The sequence below is a fragment of the Haliotis rufescens genome, unplaced genomic scaffold, assembly GCF_023055435.1.
Source record: "Haliotis rufescens isolate VD_foot unplaced genomic scaffold, xgHalRufe1.0.p SCAF_15, whole genome shotgun sequence".
NCBI lineage: Eukaryota > Metazoa > Mollusca > Gastropoda > Lepetellida > Haliotidae > Haliotis > Haliotis rufescens.
The window spans coordinates 20,815,089-20,842,433 of record NW_025963835.1 but is presented as its reverse complement, the minus strand read 5'-3'; the positions used below and the strand labels follow the sequence as shown (position 1 = coordinate 20,842,433).

Sequence of the window (27,345 nt, the reverse complement as noted above, 5' to 3'; positions counted from 1 at the left end):
AGTAGAAGGGAACATGGCAAACTTCATAGACAGCTTCCTGCAAGACAGGTCGCTTTCAGTTAAAATAGGGAACAATCGATCGGATCCTATGGCACTGGACAATGGCACGCCACAAGGCAGCATTATAAGCCCAACCCTGTTTAATATCATGATCAATGATCTTTTTGACCATGTCAACTCTCCTACCCAAACTTCTAAGTTCGCTGATGACGGAGCAATATGGGTAAAGCACAGAGATATCTCACAAATCAGAAAAAAACTCCAGTCAGCCCTGGACGGAGTAGATCAATGGTGCAATAAATGGGGATTCACCCTTTCAAGTGAAAAAACTGTTGGAGTTCTATTCAAACGCCGGGGGAAAGATGCTATGATACCCCGTGTCTCCATAAAAGGCAAACCTATCAAATTCGAAAAATCTGCAATATTTCTTGGAGTTATCCTTGATCAACACCTCACTTGGCGCAAGCATATCGAATATGTGGAAAACAGATGTCAAAAAGACCTGAACGTATTACGGGCAATTTCAGGCACATCTTGGGGCACATCGAGGGACACTCAGCTGGACCTCTACAAAGCTCTTATCAGATCAAAAATTGACTATGGTTGTGAGGCTTTTCACTCAGCATCAAATACTGTCTTGAGGCGACTAGACAGAATACAATACAAAGCCCTAATACTGGCCACAGGCGCAGCGACAGGCACCTCACTAGAAGCACTACAAGTAGAAACGGGAGAACTCCCATTGAAACTAAGACGAGAGCAGGCAATATTATCGTTCTGGGGACGAACATCAAACCCTTTGGTTAAAAAGATATGGCAAGACAAAAACGCTCGAGATGAGGCCCTAGCTCGAAAAAATCCCTCACTAAAGCCATCTGGGATATTAGTACGTGAACTCATTCGAAGTCACAATTGCGATGACATTCAGCCTCCAGAAAGTCACTACAAAGGGTTACACCCTCCCTGGACTTTACAAACTCCCAAAGTTGACACTGCTTTAACATCAGAAGTCACTAAAAGAGAAAACCCAACCCTACTACGTTCAGTAGCTATCACTAAAATTCAAACTACCTGGGACAGCTGGGCCCATATATACACTGATGGATCCAAGAATCCTATCAACAACAGTGCTGGTTACGGGATCCATATCCACAGCTCCAAACCCCAAGCACATTCAGTTCGCTTGCCCGATGGTCAGTCAGTATTCACGGCTGAATTGGAGGCAATTCATCATGCACTCAAACTCATACCGGAACTCCCGGAAGCAAAGGCAGTCGTCCTATCAGACTCGCTAAGTGCACTTCAGGCCATCAGTGGAAGAAACTCAAACTCCAGGCCAAACACAGTCAACAATATTCTATACGAATATACAAAACTATCGGACCAAGGGCAACAGGTGGAGCTGTGTTGGATCCCCTCTCACATAGATATTCATGGAAATGAAAAAGCAGACTCACTGGCGAAGCTAGCTCTAGACAAAGCGGATATACAGCCTATTCCCTTTAGTAAACTAGAGATAAAAAGCAAAATCAAAGCCTCCATAGCAAAAAGATGGCAAACCCAATGGGACGCAAGTAAGATCGGCAGATGGCTATACAAAATTCAACCCAAGGTCCAACAAAAGCCAAACTCATACTCAAATGAAAGGAAAATTGAAACTGCTATCTCACGCCTCAGACTTGGTCACAAAAAGCACTATGACAAGGTTTGTTCATCTTGCAATCAGGCTGAAACCATTGACCACCTGTTACTAGAATGTCAAGACCATGCCCCGGCCCGGGCTAGGTTAAAACAAGACTTGCAGTTAGATCCGCTATCTATCATAGATCTCCTAAAGCCAAGAGATGCAATAGCGAAGGCCAAACTAACTCTATTTCTGAGAGATGGACAGCTGCTCGAACGTATATAAACAGAGCAGCCAAGGATAAAAATGAAATCATATCAATATAAGAAAATAGAAATCATATCAATGCAAAAACAGAAATTATGTGAACACCGAACTCACAATAGATATGTGAACCCTTCTCACACACAGGAGTCCCAAAGAGGGACAGGTCAGCCGAAATTGCCTAGGCAGAAGGCGACCTCTTAAACACCTAATGCAACAACAACATCTGTTGAAACAGATTCCTTTGGCGCCACTGGAGGATAACAGTTTAATAACACTCTTTTTTAATAAAAATGTGCCTATGTTGAGAATACAACTGTTAAGTTTTTTGCAATACATGTATGTGCAAACTTGGTTCACAATGTGGTCGTTATTGAGCTATGATCGAAGTTTCATGGTTGCTCATCAAGCGGTGAGAACTCTACAGTAGAAAAAACAGAAAAACACACCAAAGCAGTAAACTGGTCAACTTTCCTCCTTCGGGTGTCCTTACGATACAGCGAAGGATATTCCAATTAAAGGTTTGACTAACAACATTACGGCTGTCCCAGTCGTCGAAGGCGCCGCAATTTGGTGTGCAGAAACCTATGATCGTGGGTTCGAGTCCCGGTTCCCCCGATTATGTTTCTAAGTTTGTCAGCATCATACCCGTGCTCGTTGTATTCACCCAAGTGGTACACGTCTGACCGAAGATACCTACATCACTTCGGACCTTTCTCCCACATTAAGCAGACACGCCGTGATATAACTGAAATACTGTTCAAAGCGGCATTAAACCCATGGAGAATCTTGTATCTTCAGCCAGCTGCACTTCCACGTGTATGCATGTATTATCTAATCTCGTGGTGATTATGTAAAATGTGTATCGTATCGCCCGAATGACTGCACACACAACCATTTTAATGATCATGTCGTTACAGAACCGTGAAAGAGGCAAAAAAATTATTTCAATATGCCCATTCATGTTACATATTAAGCCTTTTTGGGATATGTACTTCCACCTGGTGTCTTCATTCATTCATTCATTCATTCATTCATTCATCCATTCATTCATTCATTCATTTCAGTGATCCATTCATTTGTTTCACCACGATGTTGACTTTACGCACAAAGGAATCTGTTTCGGCTGATAACTGAGACTGATTATTCTCGGGCGATGACGTTTTATGTGTACAATCTACAATTGCTTCTTGTCAAGTCTTCACGTCCCCCGAGAACAATTCTTGCAATTCTAAACACAGAGACATAATGAAAATGACAGTCACAATGAACTCGACGGTTGGCACCAACGGATGGGTTAGATGTCAGTACACCTACCTATGGCCGGGTAGTTTCGTATAAAGAAACCTACCCCAGGTATCTTCCAGTAATTCCCAGCACCACCCGTGGGGATTCCGGGTTAGAATTGTTACCCAGCCAGCTATGCTGGTCTTACGAGGTCGCCGGATGGTCAGGCTAGGTTTCCTGGTTTATAACGTATCATCGTATTCCGACGGCGTGGATCGTTGTTTATAATATCGACCACGGGTTTGTGTAATCAAGACTCGCTTAGTCAAGACAGGCTGCCATCATATAGCAGAAATATTGCTGAGTACCACGTTAAATAACAAAGAAACATAGTCATTGCATGATGAACTGTCTTGAAGAACCAGCTTTACTCCGGACTGGTACAAGCGGACGCACGCAGGCACGCGCACACGCACACGCACGCACGCACGCACACACACATTGACTGCAATAATCCTGAACGCGACGTTAAACTCTATTGTACCTCATCCACTGGAGCAGAGAAATTCAAGGACAAGGTCACCATGACATAATGGGCACATAATCTTGCTGATGTCTTTGTGTTGCAACCTAGAAATGGTTACGTACTATATATATACACGCAGTTAATCATAGGTCAGCTGTTCATGTGTCGCATTGGCAGGCTCAGTATTGTCACTACTGTTAATAAAGAGGTGTAGTTGGAAATTTTTCTGGTTTTGTGGGCGAGTGATCTGTCACAGGGTAAAGCAAACTTCTAGTCCATCACAGGGACACTCTACTTTAAACTGAGACGTGGATTGAAGATACAACGACGGAGGTAAGTCTCAATTTACGCAAGTTATTCTGAACTTGCTTCACTTTGTTGTGACATTAAGTATATACGGTCAAACACTGCATTGCAAGGCTTTCTGTTTAGTCAGGCCCCCCTCTCCCCTCACCTGCACAAACATCCTGTGTGTGTCATGTATGTCTGAGCGGGAGCTCCGCCAACCTCATGTATGTCTGAGTTGGATCTCCGCTCACCTCATGTATGTCTTAGCTGTATCTCCGCTCACCTCATGTATGTCTGAGCGGGAGCTCCGCCAACCTCATGTATGTCTGAGTTGGATCTCCGCTCACCTCATGTATGTCTAAGTTGGATCTCCGCTCACCTCATGTATGTCTGAGCTGTATCTCCGCTCACCTCATGTATGTCTGAGCTGGAGCTCCGCCAACCTCATGTATGTCTGAGTTGGATCTCCGCTCACCTCATGTATGCCTGAGCTGTATCTCCGCTCACCTCATGTATGTCTGAGCGGGAGCTCCGCCAACCTCATGTATGTCTGAGTTGGATCTCCGCTCACCTCATGTATGTCTAAGTTGGATCTCCGCTCACCTCATGTATGTCTGAGCTGTATCTCCGCTCACCTCATGTATGTCAGCTGGATCTCCGCTCACCTCATGTATGTCTGAGTTGGATCTCTGCTCACCTCATGTATGTCTGAGTTGGATCTCTGCTCACCTCATGTATGTCTGAGTTGGATCTCTGCTCACCTCATGTATGTCTGAGTTGGATCTCCGCTCACCTCATGTATGTCTGAGCTGTATCTCCGTTCACCTCATGTATGTCTGAGTTGGATCTCTGCTCACCTCATGTATGTCTGAGTTGGATCTCTGCTCACCTCATGTATGTCTGAGTTGGATCTCTGCTCACCTCATGTATGTCTGAGCTGTATCTCCGCTCACCTCATGTATGTCTGAGCGGGAGCTCCGCCAACCTCATGGATGTCTGAGTTGGATCTCCGCTCACCTCATGTATGTCTGAGTTGGATCTCCGCTCACCTCATGTATGTCTGAGCTGGATCTACGCTCACCTCTTGTATGTCTGAGCTGGATCTCCGCTCACCTCTTGTATGTCTGAGCTGGATCTCCGCTCACCTCATGAATGTCTAAGTTGGATCTACGCTCACCTCATGTATGTCTAAACTGGATCTCCGCTCACCTCACGTATGTCAGCTGGATCTCCGCTCACCTCATGTATGTCAGCTGGATCTCCGCTCACCTCATGTATGTCTGAGTTGGATCTCAACTCACCCTTTGTATGTCTGAGCTGGATCTCCGCTCACCTCATGTGTGTCTAAACTGGGTCTCCGCTCACCTCATGTATGTCTGAGTTGGATCTCCGCTCACCTCATGTATGTCTGAGCTGGATCTACGCTCACCTCTTGTATGTCTGAGCTGGATCTCCGCTCACCTCATGAATGTCTAAGTTGGATCTACGCTCACCTCATGTATGTCTAAGTTGGATCTCTGCTCACCTCTTGTATGTCTGAGCTGGATCTCCGCTCACCTCATGTGTGTCAGAGCTGTATCTCCGCTCACCACCTGTATGTCTGAGATAGATCTACGCTCACCTCATGTATGTCTAAGTTGGATCTCTGCTCACCTCTTGTATGTCTGAGCTGGATCTCTGCTCACCTCATGTGTGTCTGAGCTGGATCTCCGCTCACCTCATGTGTGTTTGAGCTGGGTCTCTGTTTACTTCATGTATGTCTGAGCTTGATCTCCTTTGACCTCATGCTTGTCGGAGCTGGAGCTGCACTCATCTCACGTGTGAACTGAAGCTCCGTTTATCTAATGTCTCTCTGAGCTGAAGCTCCATTTATCTAATGTCTATCTCAGCTAAAGCTCCGTTCATCTAATGTCTGTCTGAACTGAAGGTCCGTTTATCTTATGTCTGTCTGAGCTTAAACTCCGTTTATCTAAGGTCTGTCTGAGCTGAAGCTCCGTTTATCTAATGTCTGTCTGAGCTGAAGCTCCGTTTATCTAATGTCTGTCTGAGCTGGAGCTCCGTTTATCTAATGTCTGTCTGAGCTGGAGCTCCGTTTAATTAATGTCTGTCTGAGCCGAAGCTCCGTTTATCTAATGTATGTCTGAGCTGGAGCTACGTTTATCTAATGTCTGTCTGAGATGACGCTCCGTTTATCTAATGTCTGTCTGAGATGACGCTCCGTTTATCTAATGTATGTCCGAGCTGGAACCCCGCCCACCTCGTGTATGTCTGAGATGACGCTCCGCTTACCTAATGTATCTCTGAAGCTACGATCACCTACATACACATTGGTGTATGTTTGTCTGAGCTTGAACTCCGCTCATATTGTGCGTTTGTCTGAGCTGGAACTCCGCTCATATTGTGCGTGTGTCTGAGCTGGAAACTCCGCTCATATTATGCGTTTGTCTCAGCTGGAACTCCGCTCATATTGTGCGTGTGTCTGAGCTGGAAACTCCGCTCATATTATGCGTTTGTCTGAGCTGGAACTCCGCTCATATTGTGCCTTTGACTGATCTGGAAACTCTGCTCATATTGTGCGTTTGTCTGAGCTGGAATTCCGCTCAAATTGTGCGTGTGTCTGAGCTGGAAATTCCGCTCATATAATGCGTTTGTCTGAGCTGGAACTCCACTCATATTGTGCGTTTGACTGAGATGGAAACTCTGCTCATATTGTGCGTTTGTCTGAGCTTGAACTCCGCTCATATTGTGCGTGTGTCTGAGCTGGAAATTCCGCTCACATAATGCGTTTGTCTGAGCTGGAACTCCGCTCATATTGTGCGTTTGACTGAGCTGGAAACTCCACTCATATTCTGCGTTTGTCTGAGCTTAAACTCCGCTCATATTGTTCGTTTGTCTGAGCTGGAAATTCCGCTCATATTGTGCGTTTGTCTGAGCTTGAACTCTGCTCACATTGTGCGTTTGTCTGAGCTGGAACTCCGCTCATATTGTGCGTTTGTCTGAGCTGGAAACTCCGCTCATATTGTGCGTTTGTCTGAGCTTAAACTCCGCTCATATTGTTCGTTTGTCTGAGCTGGAAACTCCGCTCATATTGTTCGTTTGTCTGAGCTGGAACTCCGCTCATATTGTGCGTGTGTCTGAGCTGGAAATTCCGCTCACATAATGCGTTTGTCTGAGCTGGAACTCCGCTCATATTGTGCGTTTGACTGAGCTGGAAACTCCACTCATATTCTGCGTTTGTCTGAGCTTAAACTCCGCTCATATTGTTCGTTTGTCTGAGCTGGAAATTCCGCTCATATTGTGCGTTTGTCTGAGCTGGAACTCCGCTCATATTGTGCGTTTGTCTGAGCTGGAAACTCCGCTCATATTGTGCGTTTGTCTGAGCTGGAACTCTGCTCATATTGTGCGTTTGTCTGAGCTGGAACTCCGCTCATATTGTGCGTTTGTCTGAGCTGAAACTCCGCTCATATTGTGCGTTTGTCAGAGCTGGAAACTCCACTCATATTGTGTGATTGTCTGAGCTTGGAGTCATTTCATATTGTTCGTTTATCTGAGCTGGAAACTTTGCTCATTGTTGTGCGTGTGAGTACATGTACGTATATATGCCGATCGCGCGCGCGTGCGTGCGTGCGTGCGTGCGTGCGTGTGTGTGTGTTTATGTACAGTTTATATGCTGCGTTTCAAACGTCCCGGAACGGAGATGCCCGTGTAATCCTTCATTCCCCATTAAGAGCTATTTCCCGGGAGACGGCAGTTTGTCCTCTGTACGACGTTACTGTACAGTGTTCTATTGACATACCTGGGCGTCTCAGTTTTCTATACAAAGAGAGCGTCACATTATAGTCGGCGGTTTGTGTTCTAAAATTCGTGGATAAAAACAACAACGCTCATAGGACCTCTTCACCTCAACGGTTAAACATCCGTATGACGTCACGTGTCTCTTCATCACGTGTGTAATAATCTGATAAGGGTGATATAAAAGATCAACTTTTGTGACAGTCGCCGCCTTAATTTGTTTGTTTGTTGTTAAACACCGCACTGAACAGTATTCCAGCTATATGACAGCGGTCTGTAAATAATCGAGTCTGGACCAGACAATCTAGTGGTTAACATCATGAGCATCGACCTACGCATTGGGATACGATGACATGCATCAACCAAGTCAGCGAGCCTGATTACCTGATCCCGTTTGTCGCCTTTTACGACAAGCACGATCGCCTTTTACGGCAAGACCGATTCTACCCCGGATCTTCATTGGTTCGCCGCCTTTGTATGTAAACAAGGACTGAGAGATAGAAAACGTAATGTAAAATCAAATACCCTTGACACGTTGATGTAAGCCATTTGAACCTCTGGTGAAATATTGACACTCATAACATGTACACAAAGGTAAGTTACTAAACACTTATTCACCACTATGTATATGGCTGGAATATTGCCCATACACTTACTCAGTCACCATATAGCTGGGGAATAGCGCGTTAAACAACAAACAAACAAACCCCACTCTTATTTATTTAGGTTCTTCAGAAGCACATTATTCTAAAGTCTCTTTTTAAAGTGTTCTGTATTAAATTCAAGTCACGGATGTTTCTGGCACACAGTCGATACGTACAGGCAGTTGTTAAATGTGCTAACCGGGGCGCTAAACATTTACTCACTCACCTATCATCGATCAATTTTAATAACCACAGTTACTTTAGACTTTGGGGGTATACAAAGGCGTTGAAGGTCATAGCGATATATTAGACATTGCCATTCTGCTGTAACAGCAACATTAAGGTGGACCTACTCATCGCCCTTACAGCTGCATCTGTTACATGTAAATCACTCACTCACTCTAAAAGCAACATTCAGGTCGACCAACTCATCGTCCTTACGTATGCATCTGTTACATGTAACTCACGCACTCACTCACTCACTCACTCACTCACTCACTCTAAAAGCAACATTCAGGTCGACCAACTCATCGTCCTTACGTCTGCATCTGTTACATGTAAATCACTCACTCTCTCTAAAAGCAACATTCAGGTCGACCAACTCATCGACCTTACGTCTGCATCTGTTACATGTAAATCACTCACTCACTCTAAAAGCAACATTCAGGTCGACCAACTCATCGTCCTTACGTCTGCATCTGTTACATGTAAATCACTCACTCTCTCTAAAAGCAACATTCAGGTCGACCAACTCATCGACCTTACGTCTGCATCTGTTACATGTAACTCACGCACTCACTCACTCACTCACTCACTCACTCACTCTAAAAGCAACATTCAGGTCGACCAACTCATCGACCTTACGTCTGCATCTGTTACATGTAAATCACTCACTCACTCTAAAAGCAACATTCAGGTCGACGAACTCATCGTCCTTACGTCTGCATCTGTTACATGTAAATCACTCACTCACTCTAAAAGCAACATTCAGGTCGACCAACTCATCGTCCTTACGTCTGCATCTGTTACATGTAAATCACTCACTCTCTCTAAAAGCAACATTCAGGTCGACCAACTCATCGTCCTTACGTCTGCATCTGTTACATGTAAATCACTCACTCACTCTAAAAGCAACATTCAGGTCGACCAACTCATCGTCCTTACGTCTGCATCTGTTACATGTAAATCACTCACTCTCTTTAAAAGCAACATTCAGGTCGACCAACTCATCGACCTTACGTCTGCATCTGTTACATGTAACTCACGCACTCACTCACTCACTCACTCACTCACTCACTCTAAAAGCAACATTCAGGTCGACCAACTCATCGTCCTTACGTCTGCATCTGTTACATGTAAATCACTCACTCACTCTAAAAGCAACATTCAGGTCGACCAACTCATCGTCCTTACGTATGCATCTGTTACATGTAAATCACTCACTCACTCTAAAAGCAACATTCAGGTCGACCAACTCATCGTCCTTACGTCTGCATCTGTTACATGTAAATCACTCACTCACTCTAAAAGCAACATTCAGGTCGACCAACTCATCGACCTTACGTATGCATCTGTTACATGTAAATCACTCACTCACTCTAAAAGCAACATTCAGGTCGACCAACTCATCGTCCTTACGTCTGCATCTGTTACATGTAAATCACTCACTCACTCTAAAAGCAACATTCAGGTCGACCAACTCATCGACCTTACGTCTGCATCTGTTACATGTAAATCACTCACCCACTCTAAAAGCAACATTCAGGTCGACCAACTCATCGTCCTTACGTCTGCATCTGTTACATGTAAATCACTCACCCACTCTAAAAGCAACATTCAGGTCGACCAACTCATCGTCCTTACGTCTGCATCTGTTACATGTAAATCACTCACCCACTCTAAAAGCAACATTCAGGTCGACGAACTCATCGTCCTTACGTCTGCATCTGTTACATGTAAATCACTCACTCACTCTAAAAGCTACATTCAGGTCGACCAACTCATCGTCCTAATATCTGCATCTGTTACATGTAAATCACTCACTCACTCTAAAAGCATCATTAGCGTGGACTAAATTATCGTCCCTACAGATGCATATCTAACATGTGGGGATCCCATTAAGACGGTAGTACTGAGACACTGATTGAAACCAGAGAAAACTAGCGTGTTCTTGTAACTCCCAACACAATCAGCACAACGTAACAAGACATCATCAAGTGGACTGAGTAGGTCTACCATGTCATATGCGGGTCAGCTGGCTGTCATTTACGTAAGAGAATATCAGGTGAGCACTGATGTTTGGCGTTGTGGGTGAAGTGCGGGGAATTGCAGACTTACTATACAGGTATCTTAACACAGTGTGTGGCAGTCTGATCGTGATTCACTATAGGGTCAAATACAGTTACCGTATTCGACGTAATAAGCGCCCAGGGTGCTCTCAAAATTAGAAATAGGGGGCTCTTATTAGAATATTATTTTGGTGAGTTAAAGGATAAATTTCGTGGTTTATGCTGACAGCCTGAAATGTTTATATACGACAGATATATTTTTCCAGAATTTAATTGCCCATAATTAAGGGTGCATATAACACACGAGTGCCTATTATACGCGAATAAATAAGTTTTGTGTACATTGATCAATCGGAAGGGGTGCTAATTGGGATTGTTCACGAGCCAATATTTTAGCAAATATCGCCGTGGGCGCTTATTAGAGATGGGCGCTAATTACGTCGAATACGGTATATACTAGTTCTAATACTATAGGTATACACTTGACCTTGGGGCAGCGGCTCGGCAGGTTGGGTAACTTACGACTCCAAGAAGCCGTCTATCCATCACTGTCCTGTTACAACTATGTATTTAGTCTAAATCTTCAAGAAAAGTCTTGTGGACCCCAAGATGGACTCGTGTGTGTGAAGACCAACAGGTAACCCGGGATACTTCCGAAATACAGAAGGTAATCTATCTATATTTCTTGCTGGAGACATCATTGTCAGAGGAATACCCGATTAATTTCATGCTGGAAACTCCGCTCACCTCATGTATGTCTGAGCTGGAGCTTCGCTTACCTCATGTATGTCTGAGCTGGAGCTTCGCTAACCTCATGTATGTCTGAGCTGGAGCTTCGCTCACCTCATGTATGTCTGAGCTGGAGCTTCGCTAACGTCATGTATGTCTGAGCTGGAGCTTCGCTTACCTTATGTATGTCTGAGCTGGAGCTTCGCTAACCTCATGTATGTCTGAGCTGGAGCTTCGCTTACCTCATGTATGTCTGAGCTGGAGCTTCGCTTACCTCATGTATGTCTGAGCTGGAGCTTCGCTCACCTCATGTATGTCTGAGCTGGAGCTTCGCTAACCTCATGTATGTCTGAGCTGGAGCTTCGCTAACCTCATGTATGTCTGAGCTGGAGCTTCGCTAACCTCATGTATGTCTGAGCTGGAGCTTCGCTAACCTCATGTATGTCTGAGCTGGAGCTTCGCTTACCTCATGTATGTCTGAGCTGGAGCTTCGCTCACCTCATGTATGTCTGAGCTGGAGCTTCGCTAACCTCATGTATGTCTGAGCTGGAGCTTCGCTTACCTCATGTATGTCTGAGCTGGAGCTTCGCTTACCTCATGTATGTCTGAGCTGGAGCTTCGCTCACCTCATGTATGTCTGAGCTGGAGCTTCGCTAACCTCATGTATGTCTGAGCTGGAGCTTCGCTAACCTCATGTATGTCTGAGCTGGAGCTTCGCTCACCTCATGTATGTCTGAGCTGGAGCTTCGCTCACCTCATGTATGTCTAAGCTGGATCTCCACTCACCTCATGTATGTCTGAGCTGGAGCTTCGCTAACCTCATGTATGTCTGAGCTGGAGCTTCGCTCACCTCATGTATGTCTGAGCTGGAGCTTCGCTCACCTCATGTATGTCTGAGCTGGAGCTTCGCTTACCTCATGTATGTCTGAGCTGGAGCTTCGCTAACCTCACGTATGTCTGAGCTGGAGCTTCGCTAACCTCATGTATGTCTGAGCTGGAGCTTCGCTAACCTCATGTATGTCTGAGCTGGAGCTTCGCTTACCTCATGTATGTCTGAGCTGGAGCTTCGCTTACCTCATGTATGTCTGAGCTGGAGCTTCGCTACCCTCATGTATGTCTGAGCTGGGACTCCGCTCACATTGTTGTGCGTTTATCTGAGCACGGACTTCGCTCACATTGTTGTGCGTTTGTCGGACCTGGGACTTCGCTCACATTGTTGTGCGTTTGTCGGAGCTTGGACTTTGCTAACATTTTTGCGCGTTTGTCTGAGCTGGGACTCCGCTCACATTGTTGTGTGTTTGTCTGAGCTGGGACTTCGCTCACATTGTTGTGCGTTTGTCGGAGCTGGGACTTCGCTCACATTTTTGTTCGTTTGTCGGACCTGGGACTTCGCTCACATTGTTGTGCGTTTGTCTGAGCTGGGACTCCGCTCACATTGCTGTGCGTTTTTCTGAGGTGGAACCCAACTCATATTATTGTGTGTTTGTCTGAGCTGGGACTCCGCTCACATTGTTGTGTGTTTGTCTGAGGTGGAACCCAACTCATATTATTGTGTGTTTGTCTGAGCTGGGACTCCGCTCACATTGTTGTGTGTTTGTCTGAGGTGAAACCCAACTCATATTATTGTGCGTTTGTCTGAGCTGGGACTCCGCTCACATTGTTGTGTGTTTGTCTGAGGTGGAACCCAACTCATATTATTGTGTGTTTGTCTGAGCTGGGACTCCGCTCACATTGTTGTGTGTTTGTCTGAGGTGAAACCCAACTCATATTATTGTGCGTTTGTCTGAGCTGGGACTCCGCTCACCTCATGTATGTCTAAGCTGGATCTCCACTCACCTCATGTATGTCTGAGCTGGAGCTTCGCTAACCTCATGTATGTCTGAGCTGGAGCTTCGCTCACCTCATGTATGTCTGAGCTGGAGCTTCGCTCACCTCATGTATGTCTGAGCTGGAGCTTCGCTTACCTCATGTATGTCTGAGCTGGAGCTTCGCTAACCTCACGTATGTCTGAGCTGGAGCTTCGCTAACCTCATGTATGTCTGAGCTGGAGCTTCGCTAACCTCATGTATGTCTGAGCTGGAGCTTCGCTTACCTCATGTATGTCTGAGCTGGAGCTTCGCTTACCTCATGTATGTCTGAGCTGGAGCTTCGCTACCCTCATGTATGTCTGAGCTGGGACTCCGCTCACATTGTTGTGCGTTTATCTGAGCACGGACTTCGCTCACATTGTTGTGCGTTTGTCGGACCTGGGACTTCGCTCACATTGTTGTGCGTTTGTCGGAGCTTGGACTTTGCTAACATTTTTGCGCGTTTGTCTGAGCTGGGACTCCGCTCACATTGTTGTGTGTTTGTCTGAGCTGGGACTTCGCTCACATTGTTGTGCGTTTGTCGGAGCTGGGACTTCGCTCACATTTTTGTTCGTTTGTCGGACCTGGGACTTCGCTCACATTGTTGTGCGTTTGTCTGAGCTGGGACTCCGCTCACATTGCTGTGCGTTTTTCTGAGGTGGAACCCAACTCATATTATTGTGTGTTTGTCTGAGCTGGGACTCCGCTCACATTGTTGTGTGTTTGTCTGAGGTGGAACCCAACTCATATTATTGTGTGTTTGTCTGAGCTGGGACTCCGCTCACATTGTTGTGTGTTTGTCTGAGGTGAAACCCAACTCATATTATTGTGCGTTTGTCTGAGCTGGGACTCCGCTCACATTGTTGTGTGTTTGTCTGAGGTGGAACCCAACTCATATTATTGTGTGTTTGTCTGAGCTGGGACTCCGCTCACATTGTTGTGTGTTTGTCTGAGGTGAAACCCAACTCATATTATTGTGCGTTTGTCTGAGCTGGGACTCCGCTCACATTGTTGTGCGTTTTTCTGAGGTGGAACCCAACTCATATTATTGTGTGTTTGTCTGAGCTGGGACTCCGCTCACATTGTTGTGTGTTTGTCTGAGGTGAAACCCAACTCATATTATTGTGTGTTTGTCTGAGCTGGGACTCCGCTCACATTGTTGTGCGTTTGTCTGAGGTGGAACCCAACTCATATTATTGTGCGTTTGTCTGAGCTGGGACTCCGCTCACATTGTTGTGCGTTTGTCTGAGGTGGAACCCAACTCATATTATTGTGTGTTTGTCTGAGCTGGGACTCCGCTCACATTGTTGTGCGTTTGTCTCAGCTGGAAACTCAACTCATATTGTTTTGAGTGTGATGAATACGGCTGATACTTTGTTCTTTTGTGCACTGCATTAATGCTGAATATGGAAACATGGAAATACAATGCATTAAAGCTGAATATGGAAAAGGCCTTTGACGCTTATATTTCATGATCAATCGTTCCAGAACAATGCCTTACAGTAAGGGCTGAGCAAAAGGGAAAAAAATATGGTTCATGACCGAGAGACAGACTATCGTCGATATAGAAATGCTGAAACAGCTGTCAAAGTGACATACTCGAATGTCCCAATGCATCACTAGTTTTATAAATAATTGATGAAAGTGTTCTTTCGGGAAAGTTGGTGGCCCTGAAAAGGGCCGTTTGGAGAAGAAAAAACCCCAACACTGGAACGGGAACTGGAACGGAAACAGGAACGGAAACTTCATCCTAGGAAGGTGGGGGAAGCTTCCTCATTCGCGTTGCTCTGATTCGCATTCTCCTCGCACAGATAAGGCAAGGAAGTAGTAGATGCCACGTTCTTCTTCTTGTGTCTCACCAGCCCGGTCAGCTTGAGGTAGGCGCAGTGAGAGGACCACTTGAGGTGTTCCAGCCAAGGATCGTCGTGGGGCGCCCATCTTCTCAGCCGCACGCCGCAATGAAATCAGTAAACGCCATCGGCACTTTTCGTGTACACGACGCCCGCATGGGCCATCTCTTCAGCGGTCTGGTTCATCTGCATCGGCCACCCCTCAAACGAGGCTAGTCTTCTTTCAAAGTGTAGATGGGGAGACGGTGGCTGTTCCTGTTTCCGTTCCCGTTCCCGTTCCAGTTCCAGTGTTGGTGTTTTATTTCTTCTTGTCAGGGCCACCCAACTCTCCCGCACGCCTCCTGGAACCGGAAGTGCCACCATCTTGAAGGCCATCTTGGATGCACACGCATTACCCAGGATGCCCTCTTCGCGCATGCGCAGAACCACTTCCGGGTACTAGGGTTCTTTACTATACAACTGGCAGGGTTCGCTTAAAATAATGTTTTAGAAGATGTCAACAATTCACAAGTATATGACCGACGTCATATACCTGCAATATTGCCGAGTGCGGCGTTAAACAACAAACAAACAAAAACAAAAGACAAGTATATGAAGGATGGTGAGGGAGGAGGATGCGGGTTTCAAGACTTAAGTAATCATTGTAATTTTCTTGCATCGGATCATTCAACTGTAAGAAGTGTAAGTGTATCGGGTCGTCAGATTATACCTATATTAAGTGACATACTTTATGTGCCATCATCAACACAGGTCTCTTGGAAAACCAAACTTTAAAGCAGGATTTCGCGTACAGTAGTACATTCAAAATGTGACCCGTGAAGATCGCGGGTAGAATAGGACTTCAGCAACACATGCTTGCCGTAAAACGCGACTATGCTTGCCGTAAAAGGCGACTATGCTTGTCGTAAGAGGCGACTAACGGGATCAGGTGGACAGGCTCGCATGGTGTATGTCATCGTATCCAACTGCGAGGATCGATGCTCATGATACCAATCACTAAATTGTCTGTTCCAGATTGGATTATTTACAGAACCAACAAACCTTAAAAATGTATTTTGTATACATGTTGTACGTACATGTACGTCTTTGTTTGAATATGTTTGTATATGAATATTTTATTTTGTATTTCCAATCACGATATGGCTGAAATATTGCCGATGTGACGTGAAATGTTAACTCACCCGTCCAAATGTATCTGTGTAAAAAGACTAAGTTCTGTTCTGACACTTTTGTGAAGATATTCCATTCGTCTTGTTTATTTGTTTGTTGCACTCAGCAATATTCCAGCCAGTCTTGTATACTAATTTCAGGCTGCTGTCCAAAGCGAGCTGTCACGCGTGTTTCATTATAATGCAAATGCACGTCCACATTGTGTCACACGCTCATTCACGATTAACGTTTAAACATACACATGCTGCTGTAATCAGGTGTATAAATAACAGCGTGTTTCTGTCATCTTGTTTCAGTCCCATCCCGCCAGATGTCGCGTGTGAAGGTTCTAGACGCGGGAGGTGATGCGCTCCCAATGTTTCAGCACCAGGGCCAGAACTATCCCAACTACGCCCAGACAGACTCCATTGTCAACATACACAAGGTTCCTATCAGGGATGACGATATCTTCATCTGCGGTTTCCCTAAGTCAGGTAAAGAATCAGAGTCCCGTTCCTCAAAGCCAATGCTTTAACATAGACTGACGATAGTCGTAGCGCTAAGATCGCTTTGAGGCACGGGACCCAGGACATGCTTGTTATTGTGTCAGGTGTTTTGAAAGGAGGTGAGGTGAAATGGGGTTTAACGTCGCGTCCAAGATTATTGCACTTATATAGCGACGTGCATGTACGTGTGTGTGTGTGTGTGTTTTTGTGTCAGCTTGTACTAGTCCTGACTGATGTCGATTTATAGTGCTAGCTCACTGAGATACCATGCCGCAGTTTTACATGAATACCCCACTCAGACACAGTATACTGACTCCGAGCCGACCAGTCCTTGTTTTAGCCCCTTAATGCCGAGCGCCAGACAGGGTAACAACAAGTACCATCTTTTAACGTCTTTTGGTATGAAGCGGCCGGGGATCGAACCCCGGACCTTCCGTTCTCCGGGCGGACGCTCTACCACTAGACAACGGAGGCGTTCCGTTTGAAAGACGGAATGAACGTTAGCTCACACTCTCCATTATGAAAGGGGTGGTGGGGTAGTCTAGTGGTTCAAGCGTTCGCTCGTCACGCCGAACCCCGGTTCAATTCCCCGACGCGTGAAGCCCGTTTCTCCTTCCACCGCCGTGATATTGACTGTTACGAACAGCTGTGTACCTATAACAATGGTGGGGAGTGCGACAATGCTTATGGTGGAAGGCCACTAAAGTGGATTGGGTGCATACAATGTCTGGCTAATTGTGCGTCATCGGGCACCAACGACGTTGACCATTGTCCGTACAGTCAACCACTTGACTAGGCCCAGACTCGTATATTTACATTCGCAGTGCTGTAATGTTGCTGAGTGCAGTGAAAAACATTCACTTGCTAACAACTCCAGATGTTGTTTAATGATTTCTTGATAAGATGTGTTTTATTGCACACTGATAATGTTTCTGGCTCATGAAGGATGTGTATTGACATATAATTGGTATATGTACATCTGATGTTGAAACAGAAATTGCGCAGCTGTGCTTAATTACAATATTATCGTTGTACATTTTTATTTTTTATTTTTTTAAATGCACTTTGTTAAATTACAAATGCTCATTCTGCCTCTTAAAATAACGTTCTGTATACAACTATTTTCACCCCGTGGAGTTCCGGGTTAGAGCTGGTCTTGAGTAACTAATGATGACTCGGGTGGATCGGATGGTCAGGCTCGATGATGTCAGCGTATCCAACTTGCGTAAATTAATGCTCATGATGTCAATCACTGGCTTTTCTTTAAACCGCCGTCATTCAGCTAGAATATTACTGTGTGTGGCCTCAAACAACAAACAAACGAACACATTTATTTTCATGGCAACAACGTTAAAGAAATACCTTAATTTGACGCAAAAAGAACAATTCGGCAAATGTGTTTGTTGACATATTGGTAACCATTATTTATCGAGGACGAACTCGTTGGATTCGTGACCACACGTGTCATTTTGGGACAGTACGAACTTTTGATACGGAAAGGAGTCGTAACTGTTTTGTTCAGGATCAAGGTGAGGTGAGGTGAGGTGAAATTTGGATTAACGTCGCGTCCAAGATTATTGCACTTATATAGCGACGTGTATGCACGTGTGTGTGTGGCTGCTTGTACTAGTCCGGACTGGTGCCGATGCATAGTGCTAGCCCACTGAGATACCATGCCGCAGTTTAACATGAATACCCCACTCAGACACAGTATACTGACTCCGAGCCGACCAGGCCTTGTTTTAGCCCCTTAACGCCGAGCGCCAGACAGGCTAACAATAAGTACCATCTTTTAACGTCTTTTGGTATGACGCGGCCGGGGATCGAACCCCGGACCCTCCGCTCTCCGGGCGGACGCTCTACCACTAGACCACCGAGGCGGTCTGTTCAGGATCAAACAATCATGAGTTAGAATCTTAGATAGTCATTTGCTTGATCAAACAGGACAAGATCAGGTTTATTAACAGGAATTTGCCCATATATGAGCTCATACCATAAACATTTTAACTACATAATTTGGACTCCCTGGGCTTATTCATGGCCATACAATGGATGGACCTCGTGGTGAAAGCCACAACCATGGCAGAGACGAAATTATAAAGACTGAGCCATGCCATCAAGGTGTTTCAATATTAACATTTTCCTGGGGAGTAACATCTCAGCGATTAGGAGTAGAAAGTGAAAGGGTATCAAAATGAAAGCCCCCTGTCAAGTTGTTGAGGCCAGTCGACTTCACCCAGACAAGAAATCAGTAAGATTGCTATTCTGTTCCACAACACAGCATATAAACACGATGCAGTGGGTTGCACCAGAACTCTAAACAGTTTTGGACACCCATCGCATCAACAAAATTGAGATTCTGTCCAACGACCATGGCGGGGCAGTCGGGTAGCCTAGTGGTTAAAGCGTTCGCTCGTCAAGCCGAAGACCCGGGTTCGATTCCCGACATGGGTATAATGTGTGAAGCCCGTTTGTGGTGTCCCCCGCCGTGATATTGCTGGAATATTGCTAAAAGCGGCGTAAAACTAGACTCAGTCAGTCAGCCAACGACCATGGCACGCTTTAGATAGCCGCTTAGTTCCTTGCTTTCATCGTGAGTCTTGACATGCTTCACTGGAGGATCTTCCGATTAATACATGTGTGCACAAGTACGCAATGACATTTTGTCATGAAGAGCGTCCTAAAGGGTGATGAGGTCTCTTACCAGACATGGTGCTTCTTGAGTCACGACTCTGGATATCTTGTTTTGCCCATCAACCACTCCACAGTAATATGAAAGGATAGACACATTAAAGTTAACTGTGACTTTGATCTCAAGCACTAAGCTGTGAATTCTAGGTTTTCTTACAACGATGACTATACTCTGAACGAAGCTTTCCTTGAATGCAGGCATTCTGAAGCTCTTCTCGAAGTTGCATTCCCAAATAGGTGTAGTTCTGATCTTGTAACTCTACTCATCTACCATATACTGCCTTGCCATTTTATAGGTGAGGAACTTTGGTAAGGAACTGCTCCATGTAACGGAGATCAGTAAGGGGTGTTGTGGATATGTGCTGTGGAGGCCCAGGATGATATTCTTCTTCCCTATTAAGCAACAAACTCAAAGGATTTAACGACAAATACAATTGCAGGGGCCTGACTGAAACCCCCTGAAACATTCCTCCTCTGATTGAAATAGATATCGAAATCTGCACCTTCTCATGCGTAAACATCGCAAGACCAGCAAGTAGACGCTCTGGTTGTTCAGTACCTGACAGAGACTTCATTGAATTCATTCATGAGGGTCACGGGCTTCCCAGCACTTCGAGAGGTTACGGTGGTACGTTTTAGCTTCTTTAAGCACCATCTTCTGGACCATATCTGCATCCCCAGCATCCCTTTCTCCTCCCTTTAGAAGAATAGTACGATGACCAAGAAAAAAGTTTTTCAACACCCTGTAAATATTCCGTATTGTGTGCATTTAAACAAGTGATAGGACGGAATGTTTTTGGTGGCTCATATTTGCGATCTGTCTAACCAAGAGGGGAACACCCCTTGAATTCATCATTATTATCCTTAACATATACAGATTAAAGTAACAAAAATGCAAAAGAACAGGGTTTGTGTGATCCTGGCAGAGTCTCCCCAACACTGCAGCCTTCTGCATTACCCGGATTGTCAGAAGGGTTGTATTCCTGGTAGCAAACCCGTGTACTCTCCCAATGCCAGTCAACAGATTGGGAGGTACCAAACCTATGGCACCAAGAACAATGGGGATTCGGACAACTTGGTACTTGGGATGCAAGCGTGACATTTCGAACGCGAGGTCTGCATATTTGCCATGTTTTTCCAGCATGTTGTCAATCACTATTATTATTATCATTTATTATTATTGTCGCTGCAGGGACTCACTGGGTTTGGGAGGTGTCGCGAATGCTTCTGGCAGGCCATCAGTTGGACGATGCGGTGGAGAAGGGAGTCGGGATGATGGAATATGCTCCCCATGACGCCATCCAGGCAATGTCATCCCCGCGCCTCCTCAACACCCACTTCAAGTTGAGTCTACTCCCACCGGACATTGTAAAGAAGAGATGCAAGATCGTGTACCTGTTGCGGAACCCTAAGGACGTCGCCGTCAGCTACTACAACTTCATGCTCAAACTCCCCTACTACACCTACAGGGGCAAGTGGGAGAACTTCATGAAATATCATGTGCTTGGAAAGTGTGAGTAAAAGGGAAGTTTGAGGATATTTTCAGGCCATTGTTGTTTTTGGTTTACGGGGTTTATTGTTGGAAAAAATAGGTCGGTAGGTTGAAGTAAATGAACGACGAATGTAATATGCATATGTCATTACGTCTTGAATTTCATTATTAAAGCATGGGAAATATATAAAGATGTATAATTATTCACCACATATTCTATTACAACTCGTGAGATACGTTTGAAATACATTCGTTGTATTACATTCGTTGTATTACCTTAAATCTTACCCAGTACCAATCTGTATCAAAAGATGTGTGTATTTGTAATTTCTGCTTTGAAGTTTCATACGGGTCGTGGTTTGACTTCGTCTTGGACTGGGAAGAAGAAAAACTAAAGCATCCGGAGTTACCTGTCCTTACTCTTCACTACGAGGACATGAAGGAGGTACGATTGGTGTATTTGTTCAGTTTCATGTTCACCCATGTCTTTATTAAAACTATTCAAGTACTTGAAAATGACCTTCACAATCAGTTTATAACAGTGCAGGGGTGGCCGGGTCGTCTAAGCTACCGCTATTCACTGTACAGAGGTGTCCCTCCCCTCCCTAAGGTGGGGACCCGTGAAGGTCCGGGGTGGAATAGTGAGTGAGTGAGTGAGTGAGTATGGTTTGACGCCGCTTTTAGCAATATTCCAGCAATATCACGGCGGGCAGGGGTAGAATGGGTCTTAAGCAACCCATGCTTGCCGTAAAAGGTGACTATGCTTGTCGTAAAAGGCGACTTACGGGATCGGGTGGTCAGGCTCGCTGACTTGCTTGATGCATGTCATCGATCCCAAATGCGTGGATTGATGCTCATGATATCAATCACTGGATTGTCTGGCCCAGACTCGATTATTTACAGACCGCCGTCATATAGCTGGAATATTGCTGAGTGCGGCGTTAAACAACAAACCAACCAACCCTTAGGTGGGCCAGAAACCAAAGGGATTTATATTTTTCACAAACGAAAATAGCTGACGTTTCTTCTTGCAGATTAAATTCACCTTTGCTCAAATGCTAATGTATCCTTAATTTGCACCTAGAGTTTATCAAATGTTTTGATTGCAGCTGCACAATAGTAGTTAACAAATTGTAATTATGACTGAAAGAGAACATAGCCTTATGTATATGTTAGCAAGATACCATGATATGATCACTTAGCTGACGATCTGTTATTCATGAGATTATGAGATATTTGGCAATGAAGGGTTCAATATATTATGCTCCTAAAGAGATTTACATTTGCGCATAGGATTCTCAAATGTTGCTTTACAATATAGTTCTCAGGTTGTAATGATGTGAGAATATGAGTTTAAAAGCCTTCATATATTATATTTCTGACATAATTTTCAAAGTGTCTTTAAGTCAACATATTTTGAGTTCTGGAGCCGTTTTAGAGAAACTGGTAATGCTGGAGCTATGTATGAAGTATGTGGTCCCGTGTACAACGTGCAGACCATACATTACGCGAGGTTACGGAATGCTGGAGTAGACTGGTAGGTGTCTAGCAAACGTGAGGCATGAGAGCACACTACGGAACAGTGGTGACTGGCCGCATGGAACTCTGGGTAGGAGAGTGGCCTGAGCGTTTCTGGGGCTTCGGTCGTGACCCACAATGAAACATGTGTTACATGTGGTGTCTCCATAGGCAGGGGAAATATGCTTCTGTACACCTAGCAGGTAAAGGGTACCCGGTAGGACGGGATGTGTGACTGGTAACCTTCATGGCACCTTGGGTTGTACATTCCCCAGGGAGCTGAAAATGAGACTCGAGTGGACACTCCTCTAATGACCGGGATAACAATATAGGACTTGGAATTGGAGCTTTATCAATATACACATGTGAAAAATACCTTGAGATAATTATCGTTTTTGTTTTATCATCAGAACAATCTACGTGAATTAAGGAAACTCGACAGGTTTCTTGGGACCGACCGGGGTGAGGGCTTCCTGTCTGCTTTGTGTGAACACACAAGCTTCACAGGGATGAACCAGAGAAAGGCACGGACATCTTCCGACCATGGCGCGTTTCCTGGACTGTACCGCAAAGGTAGAATATTTACATGTCTCTATGACAACCAGAGTACGGATGTCGATAACAATTTCATACGATGACAGAATGATTTCCGTTAGCAACCAACTAACCATCCATTCATTTGTGGTAAATGGACACATCTACACGAAATAACGACACATATTCAAGGGACTTGAGGTTATACACACTACCTACTGTGTCATGTCTGGGCAAGGGTGAGTGAGTGAGTTGGGTTTAACGCCGCTTTTAACAGTATTCCAGTTATATCGCGGGGTGTCAGCTTAATGTGGGAGGAAAGCCCGAAGTGATGCATGTCTCAGACGTTTACCACTTTGATGAAAGCCACGAGCACGGGTATGGTGCTGACAAACCTAGAAACATAATCGGGGCGAACTGGGATTCGAACCCACAATCATAGGTCTCTGCACAGCGAATCGCGGCACCTTAGACGACTGGGCCACCCGTTCCCCCTGGGCGTAGGGAAGTATAGGGGTTCCATCTTGACGCTGAAGACTGGTGTCCTCCTTCGAGCAGTTGCTAGAATATTTCTAAAAGTGGTGTAAAACCCAACTCACCCAATCGAGGCTTTGTCTTACCAGTTTATAAATAGACAATTGTGACAATTTATTTAGGTCTATTTAATTAATTTACGAATTTTCTTCAACATACTACTATACGTGAAAACCGGTGTGCACACACCCAATAAATAATTTATAAATAAAAAAATCAACAGACACGTGAAGATCCGGGGTAGAATTAAATAGGTCTTCAGCAACCCATGCCTGCCATAAAAGGCGACTATGCTTGTCGTTAGAGGCGACTAACGGGATCAGGTGGTCAGGCTCGCTGACTTGTTGGATGCATGTCATCGTATCCCAATTGCGTGGATCGATGCTCATGATGTCAAGCCAAGCCCTGTCAACCCTATTATCAGCCAATCAGGAGTCCGCTAATAGGCGTGGTCTAAGTATTTTCGCTTTTATGGACACACAAACAAATTTGCATTGTTAGCCAATCAACTGGCATGGAATCACTTGCATGTGAGGTATTACGAGTAACCAGATATCTGAGCTAGGTGGGTGGGCCATGTAGAGACTAACACGCTGCTGGAAACCCAGTATCCTGGTTTAAATTATCTCCGGTCTACTGGCTTAAGGTCGCTGTCAGAATGGAATACAAGAGTTTTGTATTGGTTTACAAAGCCAAAGAAAGCCTAGCTCCGGTCTAGCTTCGGAACTCATCCATTGGAGAGCCAATGGTCAATCAAGAGATCAAGTGGTCAACACCTACTGTGTGTTCCTGCATTTTAGGTCACAAATCTTAGTGGTCGCTGTTTTGCACGAACAGCAATACTATTAAGGTAGACAAAACATATATTTTTGAACCTATTGCAATATGATTATGTGCAACAATTGCCATAGTATTGCACTGTTTTATAAATACTTGATAATTTTCCCGCAGCGTAAATTTGTTTGCATTATTCGGCAGGGTGACAAATCCTGACACGCGCGCTAATTCCTAGATTCAGGTCATTGCTGAGGAAGTAGTCAGGGGGTGAAGGGAGGTATCTCTGATTCTTGTCGCATATTAAAATGTCAACATTTTCTGAATGTATATCTATACATTTCTTAAAACAAGGGGAGTGAGTAAGTGAGTTGGGTTTAACGCCGCTTTTAACAGTACTCCTGTTATATCACGGCGTGTCAGCTTAATGTGGGAGGAAAGCCCGAAGTGATGCAGGTCTTAGACGTTTACCACTTCGGTGAACCCCACGAGCACGGGTATGGTGCTGACAAACCTAGAAGAACAATCGGGGCGAACCGGGATTCGAACCCACGATCAAAGTTTCTGGCGTTCCCAAGGGACGCAACTCTGCACAGCGAATCGCGGCCCCTTAGACGACTTGGCCATCCGTGCCCCCTCAAACAGGGTGATTTTTGATCAAAGTAAAAGTAAATGGTAAAAAATATTGTTTTTACATTTGATTACCATTTCCTGTGATATAGGTAGCGTTTGGCGTATGGTATGGTATGGTATGGTATGGTATGGTATGGTATGGTTTATCTCATGTCGTGTGTTTCAGGTATTGTTGGGGACTGGAAGTATTGGTTCAGCCCGGAACAAAACGAATGGTTCGACACATATTACAGAGAGAGAATGGAGGGGAGCGACCTGAATATAAGATTTTCATTGTCCTGACGTGCGACCATGGACGCCTCGACCTGAGAAAACATCACACATACGCCAGGAATCGCTCAACTGAAGACAGTTATCAAATTGACTTAACATGGGACGGTTAACATATATATACGGACCTCAATTGTGAACTCTTGACCAAAAGTCAACTGGAACTATGTCATTGCCTGGTTGTCCATCCTCCCTGTGTTTGGGTCAAGGGGGCAAGGGTGGCCCAGTCGTCTATGGCGCCGCGATTCGCTGTGCAGAGTTGCGTCCCTTGGGCACGCCAGAAACATATGATTGTGGGTTCGAATCCCGGTTCGCCCCGATTATGTTTCTAGGTTTGTCAGCACCATACCCGTGCTCGTGGGTTTCACCGAAGTGGTAAACGTCTGAGACCTGCATCACTTCCGGCTTTCTTCCCACATTAAGCTGGAATACTGTTAAAAGCGGCGTTAAACCGAACTCACTCACTCACTCACTCACACTCATATTTGGGTCATAGCGGTGTGGTTGTGTCAGCCAAGTTAATATTAGCAACCGCCGTGAAGACCCGGGTTAGAAATGTGATTGTCATAAGAGGCGACTAACGGGATCAGGAAGTCCTGCTTATATTCGTCATATTTTTTAAGGTGACCAATTTTTGTCTTTGTATGTGTTGGTGATGGGTGAAACCTGTGGAGCAGGATACGCTCACCTTTTCGCTAACACCTGGCATCATCACAGTTTGATGCAGTTGAAATCATACGATGGGCTGTTTTCGGGAGAGATCTCCTATATGAGTATGGACATGGTTTTGTCCATTTTAATTTACTGATTAATGACACTTCGTGTACGATATACAGTAAACTACGGTTATAACGAACTCAAAGGGACCACTATTTTTAGTTCGTTATAACCGTAGTTCGTTATAAGCATATAAACAGCATAACTACAGCAAATCTTAGGGACAAAAAAGTAAGTTCGTTATATCCGTCAGTTCGTTATAGGCGTGTTCGTTATAACCGTAGTTTACCGTGGTTAGCAATGGGAAAACTATTCGTTATCCTCAAGGCGTGCCGTCATCATCTGATCAAGGGTTCGAACCCAGATTTCACTCTGATTATGATTAACGGTTTGTCAGCACCTGGCATCACTAAAGGCTTCCGATTAATCTGCGACACTGTTACATGACTGAAATACTGTACATACGCGGCGTAAAACAAGTCACTGACGTCACATGACGTTTCCAGTCATAAATACTTGCACGTGTTTATCCTGATATTTCGAGGTCATATCAAGTGATGTTATCCTTCCTAAAACGAACATCCTTCTGACACTGTGGTCGAAACAATTACAACTTCAAACTCATTGCAAGGGTGTGGACTGAAGGTGAGGTGAAATGGGGTTAACACGGTCCAAGATTATTGCACTTATATAACGACGTGTATGTACGTGTATGTACGTGTGTGTGTGTGTGTGTGTGTGTGTGCGCGCGCGCGCGCTTGTACTAGTCCGGACTGATGCCGATATATAGTGCTAGCCCACTGAGATACCATGCCGCAGTTTAACATGATTACCCCACTCAGACACAGTATACTGACTCCGATCCGACCAGTCCTTGTTTTAGCTCCTTAATGCCGAGCGCCAGACAGGGTAACAACAAGTACCATCTTTTAACGTCTTTTTGTATGACCCCCGGATCTTCCGCTCCCCGGGCGGACGCTGTACCACTAGACCACGGAGGCAGTTGGGCGTGGTCTGAACGATACGAATGTATTATGACGCATTTTTGGTATAGTTCATGGCCATTTGTGTGATAAAGGAAAACGTCCATGGTATTTATTTTTTTAAACGGTGAATATTTATTGTCTCTGTGCCTAGTACGAATAAAGTATACAAACTGCCGGACAAAAGAAAGTAAACATCCATGTTTGGTTGTGGCTAAAAATGAAGCAAGCAGGAAATTAGTTATTCGATCGTGATGTATTTGAAACAGGTTCACGGTTGTGTTTTGAACCTTAACTTTGCAGTGTTAACGTTCCGATATTGTTTAGGTCAAATCCATTTTTTAACTGTATTGCTTCTTTTGACAGGCTTCGAATCCCGGCTCGCCCAAATTGTTTCTAGGTTTGTCAGCACCGTACCCGTGCTCGTGGGTTTCACCGAAGTGGTAAACGTCTGAGGCCTGCATC

General features: G+C 44.9%; 1 protein-coding gene across 3 annotated transcripts in view; it reads left to right on the top strand.

Moving 5' to 3' along the window:
* Positions 1 to 25,506, top strand: part of LOC124135261 (sulfotransferase 1B1-like) — a 42,197-nt gene extending 16,691 nt beyond the window's left edge. The window contains exons 1-7 of one of the 3 annotated variants that reach the window (XM_048396286.1): positions 3,945 to 3,974; positions 11,128 to 11,320; positions 16,546 to 16,722; positions 20,618 to 20,938; positions 21,259 to 21,362; positions 22,846 to 23,008; positions 25,077 to 25,506. In XM_048396286.1, coding sequence (XP_048252243.1) covers positions 16,560 to 16,722; positions 20,618 to 20,938; positions 21,259 to 21,362; positions 22,846 to 23,008; positions 25,077 to 25,192 — 867 coding nt within the window. In that variant the 5' untranslated portion in view covers positions 3,945 to 3,974; positions 11,128 to 11,320; positions 16,546 to 16,559 and the 3' untranslated portion in view covers positions 25,193 to 25,506. Of the gene's footprint in view, positions 1 to 3,944; positions 3,975 to 11,127; positions 11,321 to 16,545; positions 16,723 to 20,617; positions 20,939 to 21,258; positions 21,363 to 22,845; positions 23,009 to 25,076 lie in introns of those variants that run through there. The other 2 variants (XM_048396287.1, XM_046500529.2) reach the window with 2 other exon arrangements.
* Positions 25,507 to 27,345: the final 1,839 nt, after the last annotated feature.